At 39.2% G+C, this 17,564-nt stretch overlaps 1 protein-coding gene and 1 non-coding gene across 3 annotated transcripts in view; one reads left to right on the top strand and one right to left on the bottom strand.

The window, feature by feature from the left end:
* The window catches only part of Jak1 (Janus kinase 1), a 121,064-nt gene that overhangs the window by 69,932 nt on the left and 33,568 nt on the right, over positions 1-17,564 (top strand). For both annotated transcript variants that reach the window (XM_042683696.1, XM_042683704.1), the window contains exons 4-7: positions 2,877-3,000; positions 9,175-9,328; positions 13,422-13,585; positions 16,029-16,368. In XM_042683696.1, coding sequence (XP_042539630.1) covers positions 2,877-3,000; positions 9,175-9,328; positions 13,422-13,585; positions 16,029-16,368 — 782 coding nt within the window. The remainder of the gene's footprint in view (positions 1-2,876; positions 3,001-9,174; positions 9,329-13,421; positions 13,586-16,028; positions 16,369-17,564) is intronic.
* On the bottom strand, positions 10,635-10,766 carry LOC122112860. The gene has a single exon (XR_006148285.1). It is a non-coding gene; the product is annotated as a small nucleolar RNA SNORA51 (small nucleolar RNA).

Below are 17,564 nucleotides of genomic sequence, written 5' to 3' on the forward strand. Positions count from 1 at the left end.
CTGGCAGAGAAGCAGATCTGAAGTCTCTCTCCCTCAGTTTTGCTGAGCAGTTTTCCTCTTGGCTTCCAGGAGCAGGGTTCTGCTTTGTCTCTGCCATTGCCACTTACTTCCAATTGATCTTCAGCCAGTAATTTTAAATCTGCAGTTTTACTTGTCACTGTAAAGATAACTTAATCTGTATATCACTAATGAACTGTTGAGTACCAGGGAATGATGGATGCCTCCGTGTGGACTCAGTTTTTTCTTCTTTTGAGATGGCCTTTCACTGTGTAGCCTAAACTGACTTAAGATTCACAACCCTCTGTCTCATTCTCAAGTGCTGAGATTATAAGCTCATGCCACCACATAAGATTGAGACTCAGTTCTTATTTCTCCCACATCTATATGATTGGGATAACATTAGCTATTGATGAGGTTGTATGTAAAACACCTAGAACAAAATACACGCTCCGTGAGCAGCATCTCTCAGTATATTAGGAATTAATCAGAACTCCTGCAGTCTGGCCTATTCTCTTACCACCTTAGCTTGCCTTTCCCCACATGGTGCTGGGTTGAAGTAAGAAGTTGAGTGCTGCTTTGTGGCTTGGTCAAGTTGTCAGGTTGTGAAAAGGGACAGTGAAGCTGTTAATAACAGTCTGTTTTTTTTTTTAAAGTGAGGTTTGTCTTATTTAAAGTTAGCCTCCACCTCTGACAGTGAGAAACCAAAGCACCTAACACAGAAAAGCTCCTTTCATTACCTTTTGAACTTGACACAAACAAATTGCCTGATTTTAAATGACAAGTGAAATAAAGACATGGAAACTTAGTTTCTGGTTTAATCTGCTTAGATTATGGTGATTATACACTTAAAACAGGTGGATTTTTTTTTTTTTTTTTTTTGCTGGTCCTGGGGCTTGAACTCAGATCTTGGGTACTGTCCTTGAGATTTTGTGCTCAATGCTAGTGCTCTGCCACTTTAGCTACAGCTCCACTTCTGGCTTTTTTGGTAGTAATTTGGAGATAAGAGTCTCATAGACTTTTCTACCTGGGCTGGCTTCAGAACACAGTTCTCAAATCTCAGCCTGCTGGGTAGCTAGGATTACAGGTGTGAGCCACCAGTGCCTAGCCAACCCACCTTTTTTTTAAAAATGAAATCAAGTAGGGGTAGTTAGTGCCTTAGCTACTCATGAGGTTGAAATCTGAGAATTTCATTTCAAAGCCATCCCAGGCATACAAATCCATGAAACTCTTTATCTCTAGTTAACCAGAAAAAATTGGAAGTACAAAGATAACAGGGGTGGTAGAAAAAACTAAATGAAAGCGCAAGCCTGGAGTTGAAGCCCATATTGGCACATGTATACACACACAAAACCTTAGCCCTCAAAACAACATTACAAGGATAGTATAGTTATTTCAAGAAACACCTACCTTGTTAGTAAAGTTCTTTGTCTAGAAACCCTAGAAACTCTCTGATATATCCGTCTGCTTAAAAAGCTTTAATGTATTAGAGTACCAGAAAGTGAGAGAGCTGTGCTACAAGAAAAAGTGTAATAGACCTGCTGACTAAACATGAGATGGGTAAAAATGGGCTGAATTATATAGGGTAGTGGAAAAATAAGCCATAATTTTAAGTTACTTTGAGTAAGCAGCAATGCATATATGGAAACAGCCTTAGATGCAGTTTAAATTATTTTTATTTTGACTGCATTAGAAAGAGTCCCTTTCAGGCTGTACAGGACCAGGCAAGGGACCTTCATGTACTATCATTCTCATTTCAGGTATCTGATTTGAGAATAAGCACCAATTATTTCATCCCCTCTTCCCCCCCCCCCCCCCCCCATGTTTTTTGTCATTTAAGTTTCTTGTTTGAGGTCTGATTGGTCCTGAAACCACCGAAAATGATTATGGGTACTATGTCTCTTTTTATATACTTGTTGGAATTACAAGTTCTAAAGTGAGTAGCTTCATAATCTTTATTTTTTTTCTATCCTGCTTATTATTAAAGAATATGTTGGAGAGATAAGCTCTACTGGCCAACTTTGTTAAGCATATACTTCTTCCTAAGTTGACTACTAAAAGCATTTATGATAACTATACAGAGTTACTTAAGAGGCATATTTATTATTAATGGCAATATATTTTAATCACCACCAGAATCATTTCATTTAGTATTTATTCTAAAATGCAGTTTGTGTGTACTACTGCCAGGAATTTCTTTGCATATTTAATTTATAATCATAGTGTCTATGAATTGTTCAAACTTTTTTTTTTTTTTTTTTGCCAGTTGTGGGGCCTGAACTCTGGGCCTGGGCGCTGTCCCTCAGCTCTTCAGCTCAAGACTAGTGCTCTACAACTTGAGCCACAGTGCCACTTCTGGCTTTTTCTGCTTATGTGGTGCTGAGGAATCGAACCCAGGGTGTCATGCATGCAAGGCAAGCGCTCTACCACTGAGCCACCTTCCCAGCCCTCAAACATGTTTTAAAGGAAGCAAATTAAAGATTTCCTAAACTCTAAGAATGTTTTTGTGATTAGCATAGTATATATTAGAGCCTCATAGATAGCCTGAAAAAGATAAAAGTATTTCAATCAAGTTTCTATAAGACTTTTTCATAGACACCTAAAATGAGAAATAACAACTTTTGTTTTAAAATTAGGAGTATGTACCTATTAGTTTGCCAGGAAGTATGTACATATTCTCCAGGTGGTACAGTTCTTTATTATTATGAATGGGTTAAACTGCCTGACTGAACATGATTAAAAGTTGTATTTGCCCTAAGAGTATAAGATGACCTAGATTCTTTTTTGATAAGAGAATTTCTTATCTTTGCATGTGTCATAGTTTGGAAACATAGGGTCAAATGAATATATGTAATTTTCTTATGTGTTCTCTTCCCCAGGTATCTCTCCTTTATGTCACAACCTCTTTGCCTTATACGATGAGAACACCAAACTCTGGTATGCTCCAAACCACATCATCACTGTCAATGATAAGATGTCACTTCGGCTCCACTACCGCATGAGGTACCAGAATACAAAGTTGGTGCTTGTGTAGTTTCCTCCTGCATCAAAGGATGGCAGTTAGTCTGGGTCCCTGAGTCACTTAGCAAGAAGTATTACAGTAATCTTGGTAATTTGTAACTTTTGTGTTTGCTTGTTATGAGAAAGTATTTCCTTAGTATTTGTTGTATAATTCAAAATGAGTTTGGTCACCCTTTACACATTTCAGAAGAGAAATCGTTATACTGTAAAGACCATTGTGAATAGTGTTCAGCAGAATTTCCAAGATGGTGAATCATGTTTATGAATTTAATGTTTTGGGTTGTAACCAGAATTTAGAAAAACAGGAGGAATAGATAAGATCAGTACATGTACATATGGTTGGAGCATTGTATTTTGAAACTTTTTGCAATATATTTTATTATATATATTTACTGGGTCATGATATAAAATGTGTTTCTTTTTTTTTTTTTGGGGTCCGGTCGTGGGGCCTGAACTCTGGGCCTGGGCGCTGTCCCTCAGCTCTTCAGCTCAAGGCTAACGCTCTACCACTTGAGCCACAGTGCCACTTCCGTCTTTTTTCTTTTTGCTTATGTGGTGCTGAGGAATCGAACCCAGGGCCTTGAGCATGCAAGGCAAGGGCTCTACCACTGAGCCACCTTCCCAGCCCCCTAAAATGTGTTTTTTACTAAAAGATATATCTACATGATAAACAGCACTAAAATCATAACTTAGAAATTGTAGGTTGGTCTTGCTCTCAGGGAATAGCTGTTTTAATCTTCTCCTGAAGACTTTTGACAATGGGCTATGGGTCTTTTCTCCCATGTTGCAGACTTTGCTAAACCTGTAGTGTCTCGTGGTCACATAGATAGCTGGTACTTTGACCACTGCAGTCTCTTGACTTTGGAGGCATATTTAGTTTGGCAACTAGAATTGAAAGCATCTTAGATACTAGTTAATTACAAGTCAATGTCTGTTTAGCAATGTAACTTATTAAAAGGAAGGATTCTCTTTGAAGAGAGAATAGTTATATATTTGTATGCTCACACATGTGTACCGACATGTACCAGTACTAGGTCTTAAACTAAGAGACATGACTCTGTCCCACAGCTTTTTAAATCAAGGTTGGTGCTCTACTCCTTGAACCATGGCTCCACTTCCAACTTTTTGGTAGTTAATTGGAAATAAGAGTATCATGGATTTGTTTGCTCAGGCTGGCTTTATACTACAATGCTCACATGTTAGCTTCTGAGTAGCTAGGGTTGCAGACCTTAGTTTGTATAGATCTGATTAAATCAACAGATGCTAATAGGATGCCAAAAGCATGATAGAAAAGCTGTCTCAAATCTCAGAACCTCTCTGCAATGTCTTAGCTTCTAGTGCCTTTGTGACTTTGGTAGAGTTGTGACCATTCCAGAATAATAGGAGTATTTTTCTGAAAGCTGAACCAGATCTCACTTTCATAATCCTTCTGGGGCTAATTTTTCTTCTTCCTCTTGTACTTATTGAAGATCTGACCTTAAGGGGAGAGGTGTCATGTAAGATTTCTCGCCTCAGATAAGAGAACCATTTACTCCACCCAGCTGAGCCTTCTGACCATATTTTGATTTGTTTTTCTAAATATAATTTTGTTCTTTTTGGCCAAGGACTAGTTGTGTGATTAGCAAATTGATATATTTAATAGCTCTTAGTTTGGGCAGGGAACATGCCATTGAGTTCTAATTCTTTTCCTGGAGCTTTCTAAATTTAGCTGAGTCAAGATGGTAGTATTTGGCATTCAGGAGAGACTTGAATAAATTCAAGTCTCCTATTTCTCATGGAATAACTGATACCCAGAGTGGAGAGTTACCCAGTTATATGTGTAGTAAACTATGTTAACACTACAGTCCTCTCTTAAGCATTAGTCTTCGTTAGGTGTAGGAATACCTACACCTAACAGGTTTTGCCTGTTTGCTGCTAGGAAGTACACAATAGCTTTGTTTTTGTCACCTTGACTTTGTACCTGATATTGTACTCAACAGGATATTGTTTTTTGTTTTTTTTTTTTAAATCACAGGCCCTTTGAACATGGGAGAAAAAAATACCACCCTAAGCTAAACAAAGCATTTGCATTACAACAAAGAAGAAAAAGTTTGAAAACTCAGTCTCAACACTGATGATATGATATGATATGAAAATAAGTGTTGGTGATTGTTGAATCCTATTTTGGGATGACATATTCTTTTGCTTAAAGCTGTGGTTTTCTACTTTTAGATAACAATAAGATTCGATAGTTGTTTTCACAGTATATATTAATGGAAAACAATTGCATTCTTTATTCCTTTTTGCTTTTTTTTTCCCCTGGTAGTATGGGGTTTGAGCCTCCCACTTGAGTTACACTTCCAGTCCTTTTTTGGCCTTTCAGCTAAGTGAAATCCCTGATCCCATTAGTAAAACTTAAAGCAAAATCATGGGGTACATTGTCTATACACTTAAATGTGCAATCATCTGTAATAAAATTTCTCAAAAACATATAGGTAGATTTCTGAGAGGTTTGTCTATACCTCTCTATACTTTTTTCATCATTCAGAAAATAAGAATGGGCAATGACCATGCTTCATTTATCACTGTTTTTCCCCATTGGCATGTTATATTAACAGAAATCTGTGTGTACCAAGTGTGATAAATATCTTGGTAATTTATTTCATTATAAATGGACACTTTTGACAACTTATAATTATATACATTTATGGGGAACTAAATGACTTTATTATTTATAAATCTAAAATGATTAGGCCAACCTAAATATATTCATCACCATAAATACTTAATTTTTGTGGTGAGAACATTGAAACTGCTAGCAATTTTCAAATGTGTGCTACACTATTTTTAACTATATTGACATACTGTGCAATAGATCCTATTAAGTACTCCTACTTCTCCTCTCTCATATTTTGAACTCTTGACCATCTCAATGGTTAATTATAAAAGAAGAATCTAGGTCTTTTTAGTTTTGTCTTATTAGTAGTTAGGAAGGTTGTTGATGTTGGTAGTTACCTTTCCCTCCTTCATTCTCTCCATCTCTCTCTCCATTCCTCCCTCATACTAGGGCTTTGAACTCAGGGCCTTACAAGAATGTGAAGCTTTGTGGCTTATGGATGTTGGTCTGTCACTTGAGCCATGCACTTTTCTGGTTAATTGGAGATGGAATGCTATATACACAGCCTACTGAGTAGCTAGGTTTACAGGTGTGAGTCACCAGTCCCTGGCACTATTTTTTTTTAAAGTAGGGATTTGTTAAGTTGCCAGACTGGCCTTAAACTCATAATTTTTCTGCCTTAGCCACCCAGGTAGCTGGTGGTATAGGTATAAGCCACAGTACTTGGCTTACCAATTTAAAAAATGGTATTTTGACATCTTGTGAAATAAAAAGCTGTCAGCCTTTAACTGTGACAACTCAAAGGGCGGGGTATGTGTTGGATTGGTTCAACAAACACTTAAACAGTACCTCTCTTAAACTGCCTTCTCTGTCCTGGAGAGTTGTTTCTGCCATTTTGTAGGAAACCTTCCATATTGTACATAGTTCTTATGTTCCTATCACTGCCTTCCTCCACCACCAGAGTTTACCTGTTGCTCTTTTTTTTGGGGGGGGGGGGGGGTCCAGTCATGGGCCTGAACTTTGGGTCTGGACGCTGTCCCTTGACTCTTCAGCTCAAGGCTAGCGCTCTACCACTTAGGCCACAGTGCCACTTCCAGCTTTTTTTTCTTTTTTTCTGCTTATATGGTGCTGAGGAATCAAACCCAGGGCCTCATGCATGCAAGGCAAATGCTCTACCACTGAGCCACCTTCCCAGCCCGTACCTGTTGCTCTTTTGTTGGAGTCTTGCTTTGTACCTTGGTAGTTTGGGTGGTGGTTCACTCCTCCCTGCTTGTGGAGGGGCAGGAACTACACTGAATCTCTTAGCCTGTATTCTGTCCAACTCTAGAAGAGTAAGTACTGCAAGTCTCAAGGACCAGCAGCGTCTGCATCAGCTGATCCTTAGGGCTTTCTTGTTACAAAAATCTGATCCCTTGTCACACAAGTGGAGGGTGAAGGGATAACCAACTGCTTTGGAGACCTGATATAGTTTATGTAGTATTTGGGCTCTATAGTAATGTGTTTTTTTCTGTGTTTAACAAGGAGACACCAGCTCTCATAGTCGAACTCCTATTCCTTCTCATTAAGTTACAGAGAAGATGGACTGTATAAAATCACCAAAGGAAGCAAAGTGCCGAGCATCAGCAGCTTACACTTATAATCATAGCTACTCAAGAGGCTGAGAACTAAGGATCACAGTTCAAAGACAGCCTGGGCAGAAAATTCCCCATGAGATTTCTTATCTCTAGTTAACTACTCAAAAACTGGAAGTAGAGCTGTGGCTCAAAGTGGTGGAGCGCTAGCCTTGAGCAAAAGAACCCAGGGACAAAGCCCAGGCCCTGAATTCAAGCCCTATATTGGACTTAAAAAAAAAAGTTACAAAGTACCAATTTTTTTTTCTTTAACTTTTTACCAGTTCTTTTTGTCCATGTTAATTGCTACTCTTGAGCGTTCTCGTTTTTTTGTTTTTTTTTTTTCTTTTTTTTTTATTGGATCTGTTAAGAATGTATTAAGCACCAGGCTCTAGGGATTCAGTGGTGAGTGAGACAGTTATGGCCTCTTTTACCGTAGAGTTAACACAGTTGCCCAAAAAGTTACCAGAATCCTCTGCATATCTGTTGACCTGTTCCATGTCCTCTGCTTCCTTACAGAGGCCCCGTCTCACATCAACATGGCACTTTTTTTTTTTTAATCTGCTGAGTTAGATTTTGTATGCTGGCATTTATATTTTATTGTGGTCCTAGGGACATAATCCATTAAGTGTGACACCAAAGGACTCACAATGTTATCACAGGGCCATGAAATGCATCAGTTTTATTTAAAGTCACAGAAATATGAATACAGTAAAAGTCGGTTGAATTATATTCATCTTCCAATCAACACAGTTATAAAATACAACTTTCAATGTTTTCTTATTGTTGAAGGGAAAAGTACATGGGGCTTATAGAAGCTGTAGTGTAGTTGCGCTTATGACACATGACCCTCACTGTGTTTACTTTATAATGTTGCTGGATAGGACTCACAAAAGACAGAGGCTGTGCCTAAGCACTGTCTCAGGGCCTAACACGGGACCTGCTATGACTCAGGTATAGCTCAGTGACATATATCTATTTCCTCCCTCCCTTCCCTTCTTCTGCCTCTACTTCTCCCCTTCTTTCTTCCTCTCTCTATTATCAAGTGATTGATTAATTGACTGTACAAGATCTGAAATCAAGGCTTCTTGCTCCCTAGGTAAGTGCTCTATCAATTGAACTACCAGCCCAACAGCAGTTCTTTTTGAGGAGAGTTTTATCCACTTCAGAGTAACATGGTTGTCTTTCTATTAGCTTATGGGCAGGTCAGGGGGAGAGAACTATAGACAGAGCTAAGTCTGCATCCCAGAAACAGCCTGGGTCAGTGTAGCCCAGACATGTTCATACTTTCCAGAACTCATGTTTTCCATATAGGTGACACAGGAAAGCAGTAGTTAAGAGTAATGGACTTGTGCTTGTAGAGCACCTTGCATCTTGCAACCTTCAATTTCTTCATCACTGCAGTGAAAACCATAAAACATACCTTTTAGAGATGCTGTGAAGATTAGGTGGCATGTTTGTAGAGTTCTGTTATCCACAACACTATAGCTGATACTTGGAGCAGAGTTCATGTAGTTCTATTCCTAATCCTTGTTTATCCTAGGATATAGCACCACTTTAATAATAGCAGCCTTGAAACTGGGAAACACAGCAATGTCTTGGACCAAGTCAGGATAGCCAAGCAGTTTGGCTATAGCTACTGGGCCAGCATATAATTGCAGGCAGCAAGTATTTTCCTGTTTAAGATGACATAGCAGACACCACAGGACCATCCTGTGATCATCAGGAAATAAGCTATCTCCCAGTGTTGTAGAGGAAGTTCTGACAGGATACTCTTGTGAAATGCTTGCTAGAGTGAAAGTGACAGGAATGACGAGGGGATGTAAAGTGTAAACCTTTGTCTCTGCTTACCTCAGGCCAGTTCCGCTTCCAGTACCAACTACTCAGTAGAAACTGGCGTCGTCTTCTAGTACCAGGGACTAAAATTGACATTATTTTATTTCCTTTCAGGTTCTACTTCACCAACTGGCACGGGACCAATGATAATGAACAGTCTGTGTGGCGACATTCTCCAAAGAAGCAGAAAAATGGCTATGAGAAAAAAAAGGTTCCAGATGCAACCCCTCTCCTTGATGCCAGCTCATTAGAGTATCTGTTTGCTCAGGTAGGAAGTTTGGGTTCAGGATGACCTGGATTTTGTGGGGAGACTGAGGCATCTGCTGGATTTAGATTCCTGGTACAGCTGAGTCTGGTGGGCTAGGGTATGTTATGTCCTGTTTTGTGGAAATTCTTGCTGTATTTAGGCTTGCCCCAGGTGAGAGGGGAGGCAGCAGTTCAGCCTCCCAAGAAGCTAGCTGTTCTGCTTTTGGATTTTGCAGGATTTTATTCTCTATTGCTTTCTTCCTTCCAATCCACTGCCATTTTGCTTGTTATCTGTGATGTCCTATGCACAGAGTTGAGGGGATTTGATCTTATTCATGCAATAAATGAATGATGATTCTTGTGACATGTAGGAAGTAGGTTGGCCCTGGTCAGAATTAACTCCCAATGTATTAGTTGAGAGTCTAAAACAGCGACCCAGAAGGGAGAAATTGCTGGTTTTGTTTAGTGTAATGGCAGTGATGTTGAATAAGAATGAACAGATCTGCCATTTATTTTGAAGATGAAATTGATACGACCTTCTGATGTGCAAGGTGAGAGGATTGGAAGATGCATGATGATTTCTAGGAGTTTGTTTGGGGCAATGTTTGGTGGAGAGTGAGCCTGAGGAAGATTTAGTTCCCCTTTGGAGAAGCTTATGAGACATACAAGAGGAGCTTTAGGGGGCTGGGAAGGTGGCTCCGTGGTAGAGCACTTGCCTTGCATGCATGAGGCCCTGGGTTTGATTCCTCAGCACCACATAAGCAGAAAAAGCCAGAAGTGGCACTGTGGCTCAAGTGGTAGAGGGTTAGCCTTGAGCTGAAGAGCTGAGGGACAGTGCCCAGGCCCAGAGTTCAGGCCCCACGACTAGACCACTCCTACCCCCCCAAAAGAGAGGAGCTTTAGATAAGAAATTGAATAATGATACTAGAAAGCAAATCCTTTATTTGTTTATTATTTATTTATCACATACTCCTTGATGTTTTTGTTTTTTTCTCAAGTTTTCCCTATGATGCTATCATTATGATAAGCTGTTATGAACAACCTAACTTCATATATATATATGGGTTTCTGTCCATGCCTTTTATTTCCTTAGGACATGAGTTTTTATATCGAAGTTACAGCTCACTGTACAGCTTTCATTACTGATTGTACTTTATCCTGTTCCCTAAGTAAATTAGAACTAGCTTTAGAGACTATTATAGAGAAACAAGATAATGTATAACCATGGGCAGATATTGTTTAGACAGAAATAATCAGACTGATCTTTTTGACATCAACCTCTCAGTTTCATGTATCTCTATTTGAGATTTATTCTTTTTTCCCCCCACCTATGTTTCCCCATTCATAATATAGATTAAGTACAGGGCCTAGGCTAAAGTGTATATGGGGTAGGTTTACTCTGCCTCCTCCTTCTATACAGTCAGTGTAAGAACACAGCCCATGGTAGGCACCAGGAGGCCTCTGCGATTTATTCTTTCATCATTCTTGGGAGCAGAGGTATAAAGGAAGACTATGACATATTTCAAGGATGAAGTATTACATTAATACTCTGGCCTTTTGCAGAATTATGTATGATGTAGTTGTGTAGAAAATGTTCACAGAAAAATCAGTTACACTTGCTCCTCCCCCCAAAAAAAATCCTAGCTTCAGATTTTGTTCTTGTCTTGCTTAGTACATTATAAGAAGATTATTGTTGGTTTTCAGAAATTTGTAGAATTTGCTAGTAACCTTTCCTTACCTAAGAGGAACAAGAAGTCCAATCGTGGGCAGAAAAGGAACTGCAGCTTGAGAATCCCCTAAAAAGTCATCAGGGGACTGGGAAGATGGCTCAGTGGTAGAGCGCTTGCCTTGCATGCATGAGGCCCTGGGTTCGATTCCTTAGCACCACATAAGCAGAAAAAAAAAAGCCAGAAATGGTGCTGTGGCTCAAGTGGTAGAGCGCTAGTCTTGAACTGAAGAGCTGAGGGACAGCGCAAGGCCCAGAGTTCAGGCCCACGACCGCCCCCCCCCCCCAAAAAAAAAAAAAGAGTCATCAGGTACTGGTGGCTCACACCTATAATCCTAGCTACATAGAGGGCTGAGCCCCCACAGAAGTCCATGAGACTCTTATCACCCAGAAGCTGGAAGTAGAGCTGTGGCTCAAGTGGTAAAGTGCTGGCCTGGACCATGCCCTGCCCCCTGAGTTCAAGCCCCAGAACTGGCACACACACGACTGTGCCTGCCTGCGTGTGTGTGCACACCCATACACACAGCCATCACAGTGAAGTTTTTGAGAGAAAATGAGTGTCTTCAATAGGAGCCCCTCTTCACATCTTTCCCTGCACCAGTCTAGAAAAAGACTGAAGAGTTTAGAGTCCTCAGTGTGCTGAGTGCTTTTACGTCTTCAGTGCAGATTGTGTATGGCTATGGTACAATGTTGAAGAAAGGCTCCTTGGAATCAGGTCTAGGTTGAATCTTAACCTACCACTCACTAAACTCCTGGCCCCATACTACTCTGTTCTATTGATGCTTTTGGTAGGTACCTCTCTGTCATTCGATCATCTTGTTTGTTTATTATACTGGGGTTTGAACTTGGCCTCATGTTTATTATGCAGGTGCTCTGCCACTTGAGACATGCTCCCTAGCCCTTTTTACTTATTTGTTAGATAGGGTCTCTCATTTTTACCTTGTCTTGCCTTGGTCAACAATCCTCCTACCTATGCCTCCCATGTAACTAGAATAGCAAATATGTACCACGGTATCCAACTCACTAACTTTTTACCCAGGCTGGTCTCAAACTTTAATCTCTCAATCTCAGTCTCTCAAGTAGCTGGGATTACATCTAGGTACCATACTCAGCCTTTCTTCCTCTTTAGAATGGAATCCCCATGAGGTCAGGCATGGTTTAGTTAATTGCAATCTGTCCAATGCCTCTCATTATTTGTGGCCCATAATTGATTCTGCTGAATGAATGAGTGGGATTGCCTTAGAGTCCTCATCTGTTAGAGAGAGCTAATGTTAATACCTGCCTGACATGGCTATTATAAATATTAAGTGAAATAATAAAAAGGAACCGAGCATAGAATCTAGAAATGAGATTGGGATTAAGAAGAGAGCCAAAATGGACATCATCATCATTGCTTTGAACAAGGCAGTTTTGGAACTCTTTGCTAAGTTTCTCTGCCTCCTAATTACATAAGGGGTGTGTACCCTGATGCTAAGGTTCAATACTGGAAACTTGAACAGCAGATGTGGAAACATACATGCGATAGATGCACTATAGAATGTGAATTCCTTCCCCTTTCTTTTAAGTTTACATTAGAAAGGGAGGCTGTGGCCCTGCCAACTTTATATACCAGTTTTTGGACTAGCTGTCTAGTATGTTTGTGGAATTAAAGAGTGATCAGAGTCACTCAGCCTAGTGTCACTACTGTGCTCTGGTGTAGCTTAGTCTAGCATGCTCTGGGATGTCATTCAGCCCAGTGTCACTTTCCCATGCTCTAGTGTAGTTTGCTGATATGGCAAGCTCTGTGGAGGGGCTTTATATGTTTGTACTCTTCACCAATGCATTTCAGAGTGCCCAAAAAATACTGCTTAATTGAATGACTGAAACTAAGGAGAACATTAATGCCCAGCTTTGTTGAAAAGTTTTGATGTTGGAGAAACTGTAAATATGATTTGTATCATTGCTGTAGTGCTTTTCTGGGTGTCATCTCCCAGTCTGAAAGCTGTACTGTCAAGATAAAAAAAAGACAAGTAGGACCAGTTAGGAGTGGCTCATACCTGTATTCCTGCTACTCTGCTATTCAGGAGGCTAAGATCTGAGGATCAAGGTCTGAAGCCAGCCTGGGTAGGAAAGTATGTGAGAGTCTTATCTCCAAATAAGAGTGCATGTGTGCGCACGTGTGTGTGCACGTGTGTGTGCATGCACACACACACACACACACACACACACACACCCCAAACAAACCAGGAGTGGATCTGTGGCTCAAGTGGTAGAGTGCTAGCCTTGAGCAAAAACACCCAGGGATAGTACCCAGGCCCTGAGTTCAAACCCCAAATGGGCAAAAAAATTAAAAAAAAAAAAGACAAGTGGGCTTTGATGCTAAGTGATTATGGTTCATTTTACTCCAAAGGGACAGTATGATTTGATCAAATGCCTAGCTCCCATTCGAGACCCTAAGACTGAGCAGGATGGACATGATATTGAGAACGAGTGCCTCGGAATGGCTGTCCTGGCCATCTCACACTATGCCATGATAAAGAAGATGCAGTTGCCAGAACTTCCCAAGGACATCAGGTAATCCCTTCTTCTGGACAAAGAGTGGATGGTGGAGACGATGTTGTTTTTATATGCGCTCACACATGTCATATGACTGCACCCAGCATTTGCTTAACACCTGTTCTCTGCAAAACCCAAATCTTAGAATACTTGAAAAAGATAGCTTACTTAAAACTGAGACCTGATTTTTAAAAAAATGTTTTGTTGTTATTATAACAGTGATGTACAGAGAGGTTACAGTTACACAAATCAGGTGAAAAGTGCATTTATGCTTTGTTCTTTTTTTGTTTGATTTTTTTTTTTTTTTTGTAAGTCGTGGGGCTTGAACTCAAGACTTGGGCATTGTCTCTAAGCTCTTTTGCTCAAGGCTAGTGTTCTACCATTTTGAGCCACAGCTCCACTTCCAAGAGTACTTTTTGGACAATATCATCCCTTCCCTTGCTCTGTGATCTGATTTTAAATAATGACTGGTAGTCTCAGAAACCTATTCGGCAGTGTAATTTTTTGAATAAAGATTCCACTCAGGTTAGTGACTCACCTTCTTCTTACCCATGGTGGATATTGCCATCTGTGTCTGCAGTTTTCTCCATAGTGTCCTATTTCACAGTCCTCAATATTGCAGTATAAGAAGCTGTTGCCACCCTAGCCTGAACTCCCAGAGAGCTTACATAGCATACTAGGGAGCCATTCATTCTTACATGTGGGATGATCAAATTTCATTATATTATATAAGAAAATTGTATTTATATTATAAAATATTAAAGGTTAATAATCAGCATGTTTTTAATTTTGTATAGTTTTTTTTTTTTTTACTCCTCAATAGGGTATTGTTACTGTCATAAATGAAGAGAGTCTCTATATCAAGAGGTTTTTTTTATGGCTCCATTAACTATAATAGGTAGTAAATATCTCATAAAGGTACTTGTTTTTTTACTTTATGGTACTGGGGTTTGAGCTCCAGGCCTTGTGTTTGCCAGACAGGCTTTCTACTACTTGAGCCACATCCTCAGTCTGACTTCTTGTTTCTCTTTACCCTTGACCATAGTCCATTTCATTCTCAGTAAAGCAAGAACTGATTAACATGCTGAGTTATTGCTTTCTCTTTTTTTCTGTTGCCTTTAACCTTCATTCTGGGTGCGTGCGTGTGTGCGTGTGTGCGTGTGTGCGTGTGTGTGTGTGTGTGTGTGTGTGTGTGTGTGTATTTATTTATTTACTTTTGGTACCGGTTCTTGGGCTTGAACTCAATGTGCTTTAGCTTTTTCACTCAAGCCTGCCACTCTTCTATTTGAGCCATAACTCTTCTTCTGGCTTTTAATTGTAGTTAAGAGTGTCATGGACTTTCCTGTCCAGGCTGGCTTCTAAACCTTCATCTTCATATCTTAATCTCTTGAGATCTGAAGCTATGGTTATAGACGTGAACCACTTGTGCCTGGCCGTCTTTATATTTTCATTAGGCTGAAACAAAAAGACAGCTCTTCTCTCTTGTATTAATCTATATTAAAAATTATACTATAAGTTGAGGATAAATGCCAAACTTCATAATATACCTCTGCTGTGAAACCATTAATGTTGCAGGGCTTCTCTGGGACAGGTATACCACACTCCTGGGGATAACAAGCAAATAAGTCTCCTCATTTTTCTTTTATAGATGCTCATGGTCATCTTAGAACTGACTCTTGTTTTGAAAATACTACCAGTTTATTGAGACTGATTGTTATATATCTTCTCATTAGTACCTTGACGGGTAACTATTCTTTCTGTTGACTATATGATCCACTTACTATATCTGGGATGTACTCACGTGGCAAACACTTAGCCTTCGAGTACTTTTCTTATTTTTTAAATAAAAAAAATCCTATGGCTGGGGCTGGTGGCCCACCACTGTAACTCTAGCTATTCAGGAGGCCGAGATCTGAGGATCTGGGATCAAAGCTATCCTGGGCAGAAAAGTCCATGAGACTCATTATCTACAAATAATCACCAGAAAACCAGAAGTGGCACTGTGGCTCAAAGTAGTAGAATGCTAGCTGTGAGCAAAAAAAGCTCAGGGACAGTACCCAGGCCCTGAGTTCAAGTTCCACGACTGACAAAAATATACAAAATAAAATAGAAAATAAAAAGCCCTATGATCTTTATAGAAAAATAAGCAGACAGACAGGCAAAGTAGCACATTGCCATACATTATTATATGTGAGTGTTAACATGCTTAGAACAATTAAACTAACAAGCAAAAAGGTAAATATGTATTTTTGTGTCTGTGAATGTATTTTTGTGATTCAGAAAATTTGACATACCTTTCCATTCTTTTCTCCTTTTCAATTCATGTTCAACACTTTTTTATTTATTATTATGGTGATGCAGGAATAGGTCCTCCTTTCTCATTTGACAACAGACAGGTTTGCTTCGGAACTTTTTCCTACTAACCTGATGAGGAATAAAGAGATACCTTTATTTCTTGTAGCTACAAGCGATATATTCCAGAAACATTGAATAAATCCATCAGACAAAGAAATCTTCTCACCAGAATGAGAATAAATAACGTTTTCAAGGACTTCCTCAAGGAATTTAACAATAAGACTATTTGCGACAGCAGTGTGTCCACACATGACCTGAAAGTGAAATACCTGGCTACCTTGGAAACGCTGACAAAACATTATGGGGCTGAAATATTCGAGACTTCAATGTTACTGATATCATCAGAAAATGAGAATTGGTTTCATTCAAATGACAGTGGAAATGTTCTTTACTATGAAGTAATGGTGACTGGAAACCTTGGAATCCAGTGGCGACAAAAACCAAATGTAAGTGCATGTCAGTAACCCTTAGGGTTGGAGTTTATTTAAGCTAGGGACTGTACATGAGTCATCTCTTAGTCATTCATGCAGCACATTTGAGGCAAGAATTGAACTTAGGCCTCTGGTTTTATGAAATAGGATTATCAGCTTTACAAAATTAAAGATCTTGTGGGGCAGAGGGATTCTAAGAACCTGGTTTTAAATCTAAGGAAACCTGACTCCATATTTTAACTCCACTAGTTTTGGTTAGAAGGCCTTGGGAGGGTTATTTTACCCATATCAGCTACATATTATTCATCCATCAAATAGAAATACAGTTGTTCCTTAATGTCTGAGGGGAAAGGGTAGCTCCAGAACTCTCTGTAGATATCAAAATCTGTGGGTACTCTTGGATGTAAAATAGTGTAGTATTTGTATATAATGTGTATATATTGTCTTGTATAGTTGTTAGTTCTAGATTACTTATAATATTTAATAGATGTAAATGCTACATTATATACATTAGGGATAATTATGGAAAAAACCCAAATCTACATGTTCAGCACAGATATAGAAGTCTAACCTACATTTTCATTCTTAGGTTGATTGGATCCACTGATCAATGTAGAATCCATGGGTGTGGAACCTGTGAATATTTTTCACCAACTATTTTTATTGTATCTAGTTCATAGCACTTAGCACAGAATGGGGCATATAATAAGTGTTGAATAAATTTAATATAACTGGTATTATAATTATTACAGTAAGTAATAATATAAAATTAAATGAGAGTCATTCTCATGCTGAGATAAAAATGGCTGATACTTACCAAGGGATTTCTGTATCGTAGATATTGCGTTATTAAGTATGTACCTAATCTCAGAGAACCTTGTGAAGATTTAAGTTTTCTATTTTGTGGCAGGGGAAAAGGAGATTCAAAGAGATGACTTCAATAGCTAAGTAACTGACTGAGGCGGGAATTTAGCCTAGAACTCTATGTTGTTCAGAGTCATACTGTACAACATATTTCACCTTAGGTTAGATAGATGTTCTCTTTTTTCTGATTTACTTTATTGTTGTTTTAGAGGTGATATACAGCAGAGTTAGCTTTACATATGTCAGGTAATGAGTACATTTCCTTTTGCATAATGTCATCTGTTCCCTCATTCTCTCCCATTCCCTCCCTCCCATCTCTACCCACATGTTGCATAGTTCATTTTCAT

The sequence above is a fragment of the Dipodomys spectabilis genome, unplaced genomic scaffold, assembly GCF_019054845.1.
Source record: "Dipodomys spectabilis isolate Male_0828 unplaced genomic scaffold, ASM1905484v1 ptg000002l, whole genome shotgun sequence".
Taxonomy (NCBI): domain Eukaryota; kingdom Metazoa; phylum Chordata; class Mammalia; order Rodentia; family Heteromyidae; genus Dipodomys; species Dipodomys spectabilis.